We start from the raw sequence: 16,362 nt of genomic DNA, 5'->3' as shown, positions 1-16,362 counted from the left end.
GGCCCGATTTCATAAAGCAAAATTCATAAGATTAAAAAATTATAATGTTAAATTATTCAGTTGAATAGCGTTATTATTATTATACGTTTATCTTACTGAATATCATCGCATTAGTTAGCAACATTTATAATATAGAAATGTTTTTAAATAATCATCGTTTAATTAACAGAGTTACGGTAATTTGTTTTGGTTGACTGTCAGTGGTTATCCCTATGGTATTCATTCAGAACCAAGAATCCTACTATATGCACCAAGAAGCTATTTTTCAATAGCTGTGGATCTGGAAGTGCATCAACATCGTGCTGATGAAAAATAAAATTAAATCAAAAGTGAATGAAATCAGTTCTCTCTAATTAATCACTTCTCTTATTAAGATCTCTACGAGGCGTTATAGGTTTCAAGCGATAATTACGTTTTGTTCTTACATAAATGTATTCAGTACAATGTAACAAAAATTATCAAGGGAAATTAAATAGCAGGATTTAATCCGAATACCAAGAATCAAATTGCAAGCGAAAGGTTTAACTCTCAAACAACATTTATAGCATCCAAACAAGAGAAATATGAATAACAGAAGGTAACTAGAAACAAAGACAGAAAGCAGTCAGAGATCCGTGAAGCTGATAGAACTCGATGATCGTTAATCAACATTAGCATGCGTAGAAACCGGCAATCCTGTTCCTTGCAACGTTTGTTATGAGCTGGACCAAGGACCCTGCTGGGTCTACACGCCCATCTGGACTGAGGCCACCCTCCTTCCAGTGTCAGGATATTTACCGACAGAGAAAAGGAGATCGAAAGGGAGAAAGGAGTCCACGGGAGGCTACAATTACGTCTCAGATGGCCATGGCATCGTCGCGAAGACTTTCGGCCTGTCTAACTAGAACATCATCGCGAGGCACATACGTGGTGATTAGCGGGATACCGGGAACCGTGTTAGCGCGATAAAACATGATTTTTCGTTGGAGAAATCGGCGCCCTTTATCGACCGTCGGTAATTATTACCCGTCGAGCGTCACCTGCGAATCATTCCCTCTGATGTCGTGCTTTGATCTTCGGTACAGAACTATACTCTGCTTTTTGGAAGATTGTGAAGATACTACGGTAGTAATAACTGTCTACCCCACGCTGAAAATGCTAATGTTATATGCTTGAAATTGTGGCGGAGTGGGTAGCTAAAATGATAGTCGGTAAATTTCAGGATTCTTCTTTCGAAAATCTGACTACAATTTGTATTACATCTTCGATATTGTTTTTGTTCATTTTTGTCGGTGTTACACACCGCTAGAACCTTCGAAATTGCATCTTTGTACTTTAAGTATGTAGAAATCTTTTTAGAACTTTTATTTTAGTTTAGAAGTCTTACATGCGTCTAAGAATTTTAGGTGTGAAACATTTTTCGATCACTGTTACTAGAGGAAACATTGTATCAATTTACTATAAGTTTTATGTAATCTCTATTTTGAGAAAATGCTTAAAGCTTTTAAAAGAGTCCACACAGTCCCAAATTGACAAAAGCTTTATCTAAAGCCTCAGTTCGCGATTTATCGAAGACGATGCTCGGTAGATAAGAAGACCGATGTATGCCAAAGCACATTCCAAAGGATACTTCAAAGAAAAATCCACTAGAAATCTAGCCAGGTCAAAGCCGAACAGCCAATACGGTCGCCAGAAGTGTCCACTTTCTCCTTATCTCTATCTCCGAGGACAAAACAGTTGTATCGCTAATACATCCGACCTGTAATCACCAGCTTAAATCTATTTCTGAATAAGATAACAGCCTTCATTAATTTCAAACAGAATGGATTCCAAGCACCGAGCCCAGTCCAATTTTTCACGCAACATATAAAGTTCAATGGAGCCGTATGCATATTCATCCGCATCATTTTGCAACTCGCCGCACACGGAAAGAACCGTGGATTCAATAGGTACTCCATTTCACTTTCCCACTACCTCAAGGTGTACCACATCACCGTTCGCGTGTGACTCGCCGTTTCCTTGATTGAATTTTTTTTCATCTCCGCTAATCACCCGACGAAGAATTTCATGCTCGCAATGTCGCGCAATGCAAATCGGCTCGCTGGAGTGGAGAAGGCTGCAGTATCTATCTCTTGCATCTATCGCAACAGTTTTACCGCGTACACGGTCCGAAAAAAAGAAACACGTCGATGAGAAAAATCTTTCGCGCGCAGGAAGCTATCCGACATCGTTCGAACTCGTCCGTCAAGTTTGTTCGGCAATTAGTCACGCGAAACCGTTTTAATCTCGGGTCGCGCGGTATCTAAACGGATCCGATCAAGCCGCGAGATTGGGTGTATCTCTCGGCGGGTCATTAATACCGCGCGTGTATGCGGACGACGACAGGAATAAAATTCGCGTGGCTCGCCAGAAAGGAGAGGCGCGCCGATGATTTTTCTCGTTCGGCTCCGGTGCGCACGCACGGTCGCGCTGATCGTAATTAAGAGCCCCGGATCCTTATACCCTCTCCCGCGTGTTCGACTCCGATGCGCTCGAAAACCGTACGTCCGTGTCCGCGAGCGGCCGCGGTATGCACCTAAGGTAAGAAGCTTGTAAATACACGCCGACCACGTGTACGGAGACGTGTAACGGGCGTTCCGAGATGTAGGGCGAGCAGATTTATAAAACGCGGCGCGGTTCAGCGGCGTGCTACCGGCCCGCGTTTACGAATATAACAGAGAAAGCGGGTGTGACTACGAGGATACGGGCAAGAAATTTATCTCGGGGCAACGAGGCTTTCTTCTGCGCGGAATCATGTACGGCCCGAACCTATTCGTGTAGGATAGGCAACGGGACTTCGAATTAGAATAAAAGAGTAACTCCTGGGATACTCTGTTGAGATCCGTCTTTTGAGAGAATTCTGTTTTGCGAGAAATTTAGATTCGAACGTGATGATTGTCGGTTGCGAACAAATACATGCGTACAAGAATTCCTTGGAAATGTTAGAGTTTAAGATGTTAATTGTTGTCAACGGAAGATGCAGGTCAGTGATCAAATGAAATGTTTTATCATTTGGAGAATGCGAAAAGTAGTTTTTTTTTAGATTCTTTTAATTTTGGTGTTGTTAATAATGCATTCTCATAGAAACTATTTTTAGATGATTTAGAAAATTATAGGAATTGTGAGGATTCAAACGACTCGGTGTCATTGAAAACAGGTGAAAATCAGTGTTCTTAATTAATATTTTGCGATCTTACGACAGAGCAGATTGGACGTTCGATTTTATTTCAATTTTCCTTATACTAATATGCAAGTACGGTTTGAAAATCGAATTTGAATTCGAAGTGAATAGCACCCAAGTACCCAGCAATCTTAACAAAAATTCCTAAAGACCTTTTTCTCGAGATTACGGTAAAATCCATCCCCAGAAATTCATCATAAAAACCATCGGTGACGCTCGAAGAAAAAATGATATAAGATACTCAGTATGCAGAGTGTTCTATCGCGTGTTAATACCATGGGCAGGACGAGTGTATGAAGAGTCACGTTTTAGTGAACCGGACAGAATCGGTTATTCAACTCCATTGAATCGACAGTCAGTTGTACGATCCGTCCAGGAAGACGAAGCCTCGCATCGGAAACACCGTGTTCGTTCGTACAACGAGGAGGAAAAAAGAAACAAAGGGGTGGAGGAGGGGGAGAGGATTACAGACCAGGACGTTCGAATCGTTAGGCGTCCGTTTCTAATTGGCGCTAAATAATCATTTTTTCGACGGCCGGTCCACGCCGATTCTCCTGTCCGCGGGTTTCTTCGAACAAACCCATTACTGTACGACAATATTCGCACTGGCAATCAGCACGTCGGTGCGAGAGCACAACGGTTCCGTTTGCACGGGCTTCATTATGCGCCGCGTCGACGACGCCGTTGACGGCCTCCTCTACGCCGGCCACTAACGAGGGGGTAGACGCGCCTCTCTCTGACCGGGACAGGAGACGTGTACCCGTATATGTTCCGGCTGCTACTATGTCGGACACTACTACCGTGTTCCCAGCCACCAAACAACAACCTAGTAATAAAAGAACCTTTCCTAGAGATTGCCATTTGCATACGCAACCCAAATGAAATGATTTTTCTATGACATCACGCGAGGGATGATCTTTTATGTGATTTAACATCACATGCCGTGGAGGTCACTGACAAGCCCCAATCGATTAAATGATGAATACTTCAAGACATTTCTGTATTGTAAATAGTGCTACCTAATGTGGTGGCATTTAGCAAGATAAATGTGCAATGATGACAAAGTGATTCAAATAAATAATTTGCTATCGTATTTTTTTCATTTTGTGTATTTTACTTCACGAGATTGTCCGGGTTTCAACGTGTTAAGAATGTAGCAGTTAGACTGTGGATATTTTTTTTTGAGTTTTTAGTAAAATTGTCTAAATTACTTAATATAAGTTAAAAAAATTTACTTCCTCAGTAAGTCAAAAAATCCTTTGGTTCATAGTACCATATACGAATTGCAATACAGGATGTGTAAAATTCAACACTGAGTGTGAATGGCAAAGTGTGATGGCAAAGTGAATCGATGTAATAGATACCTTTATTCAGTTTAATTATATTTTTCACCCTATATCAGAAATTAATTAACCTTATTGGAGAACTGTTTTCAATCATCTCAACCTGTATCGAAGACAACTCCACGTTTCCGTATACAGTTCTAAATGAATACTCTAAAAACATGTAAGCCCGTTGTAACAATTATTTACAGCGGGAATGAACAAACTTCGAGCAAATCAATAAATCTTCGAAAAAGTACTTTGAAACGAACATGAAACCTCAATTAAACGTATTTGCTTTAAAAATACATCAGACTTCCAGTATTTAAATCAGTAGATAGAAATCGATTTAGCGATTCACGGCAATAAGCTCTATATACGAAGCAATCGCAAACGAAGAACCTGACCGCGATGCGAATAAATGACTGATAGTCCGGAATAACAGTATCTATCTTCCGGCGGAACTAACGCTTCCGTGAATCCGAGCCGTGATCGTTTAATTACCTGATTCGCTAAAACAAACAGGCGATCCGAGCTGCTGCGATTCGACACGAGGCAGCGAGAGTCAGGAGAACTTATCGGTTTATCGAGCTCTCCACGGGATCTTGTTACCCTCCAGTGGAAATAGTTACAGACCGCAGTAAGCTCGACTTCTCACGGGATGGAGTGAAACCGTCTCTCGTAGGTATTCGCAAATAACACGTTCCGGAGGGTTCCGCGGGTTCTGCAAACATCCCGCGTGCCGCTCTCTTATTCTGCTCCGACATCTCGCGTTTCTTTCGGATTTACTTTCATGGACCAGGATTACTTCAACCTTTACTGAAAATAATACAGCCATGGATTCTAAAATGTCGGTGGAATTTTGTTTACGAACTTCAGAACGATACTGTGAGATTGATCACCCTAGGATCTGAAAATGTATGCAACAAGTGATATTGTTAAGCTTTTTGTAGGTAGAAGATACATAAAATCTTTGACCATTTTATAATTAATGCTTGATATTCAAAGGATAGTAGAAGTATTAGTATAGAATGAAACAAGAATTACTCTTCTTTCTAGTCATTTATCGATAATTATGTATTTCGGAGGAACACGGTTTTATACGAAATTGTACGGTAAAGGATTAATCTTCTCGATATGTTCGGTAATGAAAGATGTAACAGGAATGCTAGGAACACAAAGGAAAAGAAGCTTGTAAAGTCATCATATAAAATTGGGATGCGAGTTTACTCACTTTCAACTTGTATAATGTTAAGCATTTCGTAATCGACTCTATTCTAAACATAAAACGACTTTACATGGGTTTATACATTCATAGATATTAAGGCTCAATGAATAGAAGACCAAAAGTCTCGTGTACATCGGCATAGATGAACGTTTTGGGGCTTACGATGCGGAATTTAGACATAATACTGATGAGATGTGGTGGAAATAGCAGGATGTCCGACATCTGTTTTTAAAAAGTAACATCCACATGAGATAATATTCACACAACCCAAACATCCAATTCTCTTCGAAGAAAACAACACCTAAGAACTATAGCGAATACTATATACCTAAGCCTCCAAGAAGTTCAAACCAGTCACACCAGAATTTTGCAAAACATAATAATAACAATAACTACGATGAAAAATACACGGCAAAACTAGAGGAATTACAATATTACAGAACTGTGCATTCCTACAACAAAGAACATTAACGATTGCTACTGCCATCACAGGACTACTATAAACGACTTCATTCCATGAAACATGATTAAAAAAAACCAGACACACTTACTTCAAAAAACTACTTAATCCTCAACTTCTACAAAATTACCAAACGCTTCAAAAATCGTTCCAATCAAACTCGCGTCCAGAGAGTACCACACCGAACTCCCAAACATTCCAACAGAATGTCCCAAGGGACAGCCATCAATATTTTCTACGGACGTTTTACGAGGTACTGTATCGATTAAGATTTGCGCCACCCACGCGGGACAAGGGGGCAAAAAGCCCGGGCCGGAGACAAAGCGTCGCATCGCGTCGCGTTGCGGCGCGGCGCGTTCAATCGGGACCGATGTCGCATCGGATCGGCGGCATCCGCTGACAAACAGGTCGAAGATAATTAGAGCAGCTTATTGCTAGGCGAAAGAAGTGGAAGGAGAAGGTAAACCCCTCGGGACGGGGTGCGGTGGGGGACAAGCGGAGGGCCCGGCTCCGGCCACCGCCGGAGACAAGTGGTGGAAGCGAATATTGTTCGCGGACGAGGCGTACGGAGAAAGAAACGTGGCGGAGAGAAAGAACGGCAGACGTCCGCACTTGAATCTATGCGGATATCTGCAGGGTGGGGGCCGCAGAAAGTGCAAGAAGGAAGGGGAAAGATCGAGAGGGACGAGAGGAACGGAATGGAACCGGCGGGAGAAGAAGAAGCCGCTTGGAGCAACTAAGAAGGTAGACCGTACAGGCGCCCGGAGAAGAGAGAGAGGAGTGGAAGTGCAAGAGAACCGATTACCCGCGGAGGGAGCCGAGGGGTCCACGAGGGGCCAGGCTAGCCGGCGCATGCGCGGCGGGCGTGGGAAAGCACGCTCGCGTTCAGACGGTCCCTCCCCTCCTTCTCTTTCGCTCCATTCGCCCGGCCGTTCTCTCCATTCAGCCCATCCTGCTCCCTCGGACATTCTCCGTCCCGCTTCCGCACGGTCCGCGCGGCGCGGTTTCTAGTTCATTCTCTCGCTCCGGTGGGCCCCGGCCGTGTCTCCCTCTCTCTTTCACTCCGTCTCTAGATACGTCTGGACGAGGATCGCCGATCACGGCCGAGTGGCCACGATCCAAGGCCCCGCGGGCATGAAGTTAGTTATTCGTTCAGGGGTGCTCAATATCTGGGTGATCGGCAATGCAAATGGGGAGAGGACGCGCGTCCGCGGTGAAATAGTTCCCTGGCGCTGCGCTGCGTGCGCGCCGCACACGCTCGCCCCTGATTCCGGCGATCCGATTGCTCGAGCTGGTTCAGGTCCCGCCGATACGACTCGGTAGCTAGCGCGGAGGATAGATAAGTCGGGAATAGACGGACCGTGGTAATTGGGAAATAAATTAGACACCGCGATGCGTATCGGGTTGGCCATTAATGCGCGTCGATCTTCGTTGCAAAATGGGAAAAACTGGGAGTACACCCAGTAGCCGATGAATGCCTGTTGATAGCGAGCCGTGTAACCGCGACTGACGCGGGTAGAGCTACGGTTATGCTGGACGCGTGTTGGCCGTTCGATGTTGAGCGAGTTCGATCGTACACGCGAATCGTTCGAATCAGTTTCGGTTTTCTATGCGATCTGCCGCGATTGGGACTACGGTTGGAGATCTTTTTGCGTGTGTAGCGGCACGTGGTTTGCAACGGTGAAAAGTATTAGGGTATAAAGCCTGTAGGCTGCAAGGTTTCTATTCACTTCCCTTGAAGGAAATGCTTCCAAAAAATTCCGTTTTTCTATTCTGGTCTTTCTGTAAGCACTGAAATGTTATTACCAAATTGTAAATAAAGAATTATCTAAAAACTTACGCATCGTATACAACGTTGTTTTACAGAAATACGAATTGGTCGTCAGAATACCAATGTAATTATCTACTTCGTACGATTAACTCAAACGTATATTAATCTGTACAGACATTTGGACATTCTCGTATTGCTAAACGCTCGAAATTAAAGCATGACAATTCTTTAAATAAAACATTCTAATATAGTCTTCATAATGGCACCAATTATACGTAACAATAATTGTTCCCGTCAAATCATAATAAAGACTAATAAGAACATCAAATGTTCTAAATACACGGTCAGTATAACAATACCCTAAGTCGTGCAACCGCAAGTTTGTGCAGATTGTTGCACACATTGCGCGAGCAACAGAGATACCCTTAAAGCGTGCGATAACAGACGATGACGCGATCGCCGCGGGGTACACGAGGTGGAAAAAAAAAGGAAAACGGGACGGGTATTTTGACAGCGCTCCGGCAACCTTCGTCATCCTCTGTCGATCGCTCTCGCTCCGTGTCTCCTCTCCCGGGGCCCATTCACTCGTGGAACAAAGGGATCGCGGTGTGTCCGACTTCGTGATTTATCTTCGCACAATGCGAGGTGTTCCTCTAATTCCGGACCGCAGCTAGTTCAAGGCTGATCAAAACTCCTGCTCGCGGGGACCAGCCTGGACGCGGGTTCGAGGCCTGGAACGGACGATAAGAGCGGTACGCGTAGTCTGTCTAAATCGTCCGATGTAACGCGCGCCGGACAGATAAGTTCGCAGAACGAGGCGTAGAGCGTTTCCCAACGGAACAGATGGCAATGATTGCCGCTAATGGTACCCATCAATTCGCGGCGTGTTCGAGCACTTGGACGCCGTTGCCCGTGGACCAATGGAAGGAACCGACGGGAGTATCTGTGACATTGAAAGAAGACAGAGGCTGCGCAGCGTCTCTGACGGTGATTGTCGTTGAAGGGACTGACCAGCTACCCGCGGTCAAGATGTAACCGTTTGGAATTGCTGATAAACAATGATGCTTGGATTTGCATTCCTTCGTGGCTGTTTTTAACTTCCGAAACAGCAGAGTATTACAAAATTGTAAAATAGCAAATTTATTACTCTTTTCTTCGTTGTATGATTCGATGACATCTATTTTTAGTATTTCGCATTAGGAATAAAGTTTGGTATTAGGAATAATGTTTAGTAGAGGTTTAATCATATTAAAAACAATTAATCAATACAATTTGGTATTAATAATGACAGAAATATTATGAGAAGCGTGAAAGGATAGAATAAAATAAGATTTTTCAAATTATTCAAAAATCTCTGTTCTATTCTTTCTACCGATAATCTTAACTGGCAAACGTATGACTTCCATAATCCCCAGAAACTATATTTTTTCTACAGTAAAATAAGTATGGCAAGAAATAGCAATTTCAGTAACTCATTGTCAGATGAGCTCTTTAAAATGCAACAACCGTACCTGCGAAGAACATAAATCACAGGCTACGAAGTATAATTAGTCTCATGTCTGCAACGTTAACCACACCCCTTTGGGCAGGGGTACAACATTCCGCACAGTATGAAAACGAACAACAATCGGTAACAAGAGTCCGACATGGATTTCTAGTACTCGCGCGCGAACAACCCCCGAAGCGACCGCTTGCTCGGAATCCAAGCTATTTTCTCAAAGGAACCGTCAACCCGTGTACGATACAAACGCGCACGCCCGTTCAAAAGCACCCCGTGACTCGCGCAGGGGATGCGTGCACGTTGCCATCCATCATCGTGCATATGTTGCTTCGCTCGACGAACCCTTCCCCCGTGCGACACAGGTCGGCCACCACGGACGAAAAAATTTCCGGGGTTAACGGTCACGCAGCTGCACATTCACGGCCGGAACTCTTCCTTAATGTTTTTACCCAAAGTATCCCCTAACTTCTGGATCGATAAAAAAAGAATAAAAATATCGAAGAATCCCCGATTTTTTTACTGAAGATAGTAAATCTTTTTGCGGCTTAATACCGTGAATGTTTTTTGAAAAAAATGTCAGGAAGGAAACAGTTATGAAGAATGATGAACAATGATAAAGTAAAAAACGAGGATTAAGAATATGAAAATCATTGGTTACTGTTTTCATAAAAAGAAGGATAATATTATCTTGCAAGGAGGCAATTATTACAACGAAATATAAGGGATGGAGAGTCGATGTACTTACAAATTTAAAACGTGTTGAGGAGTATTGTTACTTGTAGACTTGCATAGTGTAATAGTATGGTAATGAAACTTAAATATAGTGGGAAATCCATGAATTAATTTAAGATATTACCAAAAAATTTATTGAAAATAAAGAATCTGTTAAATTCACAATAGAGTAAATATTCTAATAGACTTCCTTTAGATATATAAATACTTTATTACAATCTCTTTTTCAAGAAAAGGGACTGGTTATGGGGTACCAGTTGCGCCAGGCAACGACCTCATCCCAACCACCTAAATTTATAAGCTTAAAGTGATAAAGGTAAATGATCCCATTAGTGACCATGTCCCCATTAGCAAGTAGTCGTTTATTTCGTTTCATTGAAATTGACAAACGAAGCCATAAATTTGTACAGAACATTAAAACATTAAAGGTAAAAGTTTTTTGCTGCATTATTTTATATATAATTTCATTAAAATATTTATTGTCAAGTACCAACAATTCATGTAAATGTTTGAAACTGTACATCAGCATAAAGATTAAGATTTGATTCGAATTACAATATTCCTTTAAATACTCACATTAGTTAATTAAAAAATTAGAAAAGTTAACAACCTTTACATATTATCATTATCTTATGCAAATAGCTTCAGATGACAACAAAAATAATTCTTTTTAACCAATTACGTATCTTATTTTTTTAAAACATACTGCAATATTATATATAGCCCAAAATACGATAAATAATAAATCTAGTAGTCTTCTATCAACACGAGTTGGAGTTGCATTTTTCAATGAGGAAAAAGAAAATGTTCGATTCGGGAATCGATACTATGGTCGAAAGGGAGGCAGACTTCGAAATAGAAAAACAATATTATTTCTCCGGACAAACGAACCCTTCTTCAATTCGACGGTACCAGAGCACCGATGCAAAATCTATAGAGGTCACGTGCCGGCACACGTGACCTGTCCACACGCTATGCGTTTGAACGCACGCGTTAGCGCATCCACGTAAACATGTAACTGTGCAAGTGCAAGCCCATTGTGCGAGCGGATCTATGCGATCGCAGTGCCGCAGGGACACGTGTGTATCCTCGCGAAACGCACAGAACGCATGAATGTGCGAGCGGCGCACGTGATCGCATGGGGGATGCTTACCACCCTATTGTCCAGGATCCTCCATCCGTTAGCGGCAGCTTTAACTCACCATATTGTCAAGTGGCACTAGCCAAATTTGTTATTGTATTGGATTATAGTCATTCCGTGTGGGAGATACGGAGAGCGATCAGGGACTGTCGTGTTTGGGGCTGCAGATTCGAGAGAACTATGAATTTTAATACTTTTTTATCGGTATCGATGGAAAGGAAAAGAATTGTTTTATTTTAATTATTATTATTATATTGATAGTTAATTGATTTCTTAAAAAACAATTTAGTTTTCATCTTTTTCATTAATTTAGAATTTATTAATTTTAAAACTTTAGTAATACTAAAAATTGTACTTTCATGTCACATTTAGAAAATTTGTTGGCTTCCATGGAAGATCCATAATTTATTTTTGTACAAATAATTTCTTTAATGTATGGCAAAAAATAATTATATTCGTCGAATTTGTTTCAAATTCTGAATGTTGCAGTAAAACGAAATTTCTAGGTAACAAAAGTTTCTTTATACAGTTATTCTATCGGTAGAGACATTTACAAGAATGATTTTTCGTAATTTCCTGAATGGTAATGTTTAATACCGACGTACCCTCGAGCTCGGTAATAGATTTCCACTAACGCCTGCTGAATTGTAACAGTCCGCCGTGATTAGTATCCGTCAAATTACACGTACGTAGAATTGCTTTCAAAAGCGCATCGTTGCAACTGTGAGATTAGCACTGTTCGCATTTGCAACGAGATGAATTAGTCCTCGCGCGAGGCGGCCTCACAAGGTGGTAGTATCGCCGGCCGCAAGCAAGATAAGAGGATAATGGAAGAGAAGATGAAATAAGAGTAGAAAATACAATATAAGCGGGGACGGTGACTAAAAATTGAACACCGAGGCCACGAGCGCGTAGCACCATTATCTCCGACTCGTAATTAAACCTAATATCTTAAAGGTTGCCGTAGATTTATGTATGTGTACTTCCCTACAGTACGTATGTACCACTCGAGATTCATTGGATTGTATGGGTTATTTCTTTTCCGCTATATATCATTCCTCATGCTGACTGTTATCGTTCTGTTGTTTCAATTTACTCGAACACAAACGATTTGTGTTGAATGTTCGTGAACGTGTCTCAAGCAATTTACAATAAGTTCAGTTAATTTTATATTTGTTAAATAAGGAATTAAGACTGAAATACTCTACGTGAATTAAAACATAAGTAGAAGAATCTTTCATTGAATATAATGAAAATGAAGAAAATAATTTTTAATAGAAAACAATTGATAAATAATATTATATTGATTATTATTTAGTTATGTTCGTGTTTCTGAATTAATTTGTAGAATAAAAAGATTACGGCACCTAAACTTTTGCCACTATTTGCATAACTTGTGGGCAGTATAATAAAAGGATCAATGATGGATCAAAGAAGGTGTCGAGCTGGCTGATACAAAAGTGAAAACTACGCTGGTTCGAAGATAAAGGTAATTTAGATGCGTCGCTGGGTCACGACTGGCAACTATTACAGCTATTACCGGTTCTCTCGGCCCATCTCGTTCCATCTCGTTCCATCTCGTTCCATTCCGTCCCACGCCATTCTGTCGGCATTACGTTCTATCGATGCGAGCCCAAACGTCATTTCGCGCGATCGAATCGTGCGGTCATTCGAGGCCGGAGACACATTGATTCCACCGCAGGGAAAAAGAAAACATGATTGGCAAACTATTCCACCGATCAACCTATATTTTTACCTTCAATTATTTTTCACGTTTACAATTTTGATGAAACTGTAAACGATTCCATTAGCGAGAAATATTTCTCATAAAATTAAATTGAATTTAAAGGTATTTCACTTTCAAGTAATTATTTTACATTCAAAAATTATCTAATACTTATATTTTATTTTATATTTTACATTTCATTTTTCAAAATTACTTCATACTTCATAATTTCACTTTTAGAAATTACTTCATACTTCACAATTTCACTTTTAGAAATTACTTTTTAGTAAGAAATCTACTTTAAAAAAAATCAAAGTTTTACATATCTGATAATTGGGTCATTATATTATGATATAATTTAACCAGGAACGTTAAAAATTAATTGAAAATAAAAATACATACAAGTGATGAATATTCTCGTCTCCAATTAGCAATTTAAAAATAACCTAATATCTTTCTACAATTTCCTCGCCACGTTACTCCATACAATATCGGAAGGGTTATTGTAACATATTTCGCGATAGCAAGGTGATAGTACATTTTTCCCATATTGTACAGGGATTCACGCACAATCCTTTGGCGGTGGCTATGACAATGCACAATTATAATAATAGGGTATAAATCTGTGCACTCACTTGCAATGTGACTCGCTCCGCAGCGATGACATGCACACTCCTCCGTTTTTGCAGGGGCTCGGCGAACACGAGACAAAACCTGAAACAATGAACGAAACGCAATCAGTTAAATGTACGCGGGTGAGAAAAAAAGTTTTGATAGGAATTGATATACGACAGAAATCGATTTAATTGATTCGCTGGGAATACGTGACATATGACTAGCAGGATGACGTCGTCGTCGTGTATCATTAAAATATGAGTACAACAATTACATTGTTTGTACATTATCTTCGTTCGCTCATTTGCATTATATGAATCATATGCACCATAAAGTAAGAATATTCTACCAGTAGTAGTAAAAAAATGTAGTGCGTCAATGATTTCTAAATGCGAAGAGTAAACAGAAATAAATATATAAATCGTAATATAATACAATATTAATATAATATGTATTAATAATATAATATTTAATAATTTTCAGCATTATTTCCTGAACGTAAAATTAATTAATTACTGCAGAACTGAACGTGCAAGTCAACATGTAAAAGTCGAAAATATTAGTTGTACATAATTCCATACATTACATTCAAAACTACGAATTCGTTCATTCAATTCAACCATAAACAATTTCTTTCGTCAATGAACTCCCTGTTCTACAACATCGTGCAATACTCCCCAAAATTCCAAATAGAATTCAACAAATACAAATGTCATTTAATTCCTTTGAATTCAAATTTAATGTTATTTTATTATCGATCATAATGCTTTAGAATAAACGTATCCATAGAATTATCGCGAAATATTCTTCTTCTCCTAGCAAATTAGAAACAATAAAATAGTTATATCAAGCACAGTCGTAAAAGAAATTATCAAACAAAGGGTTAATCAACAAAAACAAATCTTCCCCAAAGAAAACCCAAACTCAACTGCCACTAAACAAAGCACAAATCGAACGAAAATAACGTTGAAACCTGCTTTTCTCACGACTTTCAAAAGCGCATAGAAAACGAAGAGCGCCAAGCTGCGGGGCAGAGGAAAGTAATATCTCCTTTCACCGTTCACGGACAAGATAGGCGGTTGTCGAAAATGTACAATATCCGCTCCCTAGGCGAACAGTTGAAAAAGAAGAGGAGGCGCAACCTGACGTCCGTTTATCGTGTTAGCAATTAAAGCCCAGTTGGAGAACGGTGAACGCGGGTTACAGTGGATCCGTGAGAGGGGCTGAGGGCACGGGGCTGGGGAGGGAACCTTTGACACGCCGTGCAAAGTGAACTTTCGTGTATCCCCCCTTAAAGAATACGGAGAGATAAGGATAGATCGAGGGACGGAAAAAGGAGGCACCTTTAAGGGAGCGAAAATATCGGAGACCCCTTCGAGCCGACTCGGGTATAAACGCGACCCGAACTAGGGAACGGGGTTCGGGGCGAAACCACCCGCGCACATCCTGCTCTCTCGACCATTTGCCGGAACCTCCGTCTGAATAATTTCACACGAGCCGAACCGACGACTGCACGTGCGTCACTTGCATAAAACAGAAGGCCTTCTCTAATAAAACAGGGCCCGAGGAAACAAGTCAAAGGTTTGTCCGCTTGCACGCTGCAAGCGCATTTGTTTTTGTCTTTAGCCGTTGCGGATTGGGGGTTCTGGTTACCACCGATTTTGGCTATTGGTTTGCTATTTCGTAGTTTTTTAACATTAACCGTACCGCGAACCGGTCAAATGATCGGTTTAAAAATTTGATTTAAAAGTCGACGTTTTCTTTCGTTCATTTAACACTAAATTTTGAAATTCCTCTATAGAAACTTCAAGAGACTTTAATTGATTTATAATTCCGTCTGTGTACTGCTAAATCAATTTCTTTAATAATTTCTCAGAGAAACATCTGCTATCTTTTTAATAATTGGAAAATGAAGAAATCAGGAATGGGTCATTTTGACACGTCTGGTAGTTTTAGTGTTAATTTTATATAAATTCTTACATTGTTCGGTTAATCAGTTTTTCCATTGTTACCTTTCTTTTTGTTTCTGTTTTCACTGAGAAAAATTTGTCGTGGAACTTGTTTACTTTTATTTTGAAACTCATTTTAACGGGTGCAGTGGTAGAGTTTGGTTTTTGCATTTTCTACTTCTGGATATTAAGATGAGCAGAATTGATTATAATATTGTTTTAATTTTAATTATTATATTTATAACGTGGTACTGCATTTAAATTATAATATAAACTGTATAATTATTTTAGTGATTTATGAGATAACAGAGAATTTTTCACTTTGAGAACTGAAATAATTTCATTCACTTAAATCTAACTTAGCATTATGCACTTATTCTAAAATAGTTATTTACTTCATTACAAAATTGAATTATTATTTAATCAAATTCTTTTTTTCAAACCAGGTACTTCTAATTCTGGTATATAGCAACGTGACAGAAATATTTGAAAATAATAAAAAATCATACTATAACTTGTTAAAACAAAATTTTGTTGATGCTATATTTTCAATTTAGGTTCGTCATATAAAATCACCGCCCTGTCAGTTGCACTGCTACCTACAGGACACCCAGTATTATTCTAATTAGTGTATTTCAGAACTTCGTGTGCTTTCACCGTGCCGAGAAGAAACCCGCTCTAAGCACTGGTCCCGCATACATTTGTATATCTCAGCGTT

General features: G+C 40.2%; 1 protein-coding gene across 2 annotated transcripts in view; it reads right to left on the bottom strand.

The window, feature by feature from the left end:
• N (neurogenic locus Notch protein) overlaps positions 1–16,362 on the bottom strand; it is a 336,265-nt gene that overhangs the window by 258,444 nt on the left and 61,459 nt on the right. For both annotated transcript variants that reach the window (XM_076371906.1, XM_076371907.1), the window contains exon 2: positions 13,716–13,794. In XM_076371906.1, coding sequence (XP_076228021.1) covers positions 13,716–13,794 — 79 coding nt within the window. The remainder of the gene's footprint in view (positions 1–13,715; positions 13,795–16,362) is intronic.

Source organism: Nomia melanderi, chromosome 11 (assembly GCF_051020985.1).
Source record: "Nomia melanderi isolate GNS246 chromosome 11, iyNomMela1, whole genome shotgun sequence".
NCBI classification, from domain to species: Eukaryota; Metazoa; Arthropoda; class Insecta; order Hymenoptera; family Halictidae; genus Nomia; species Nomia melanderi.
This window is presented reverse-complemented; position numbering and strand designations above follow the sequence as displayed.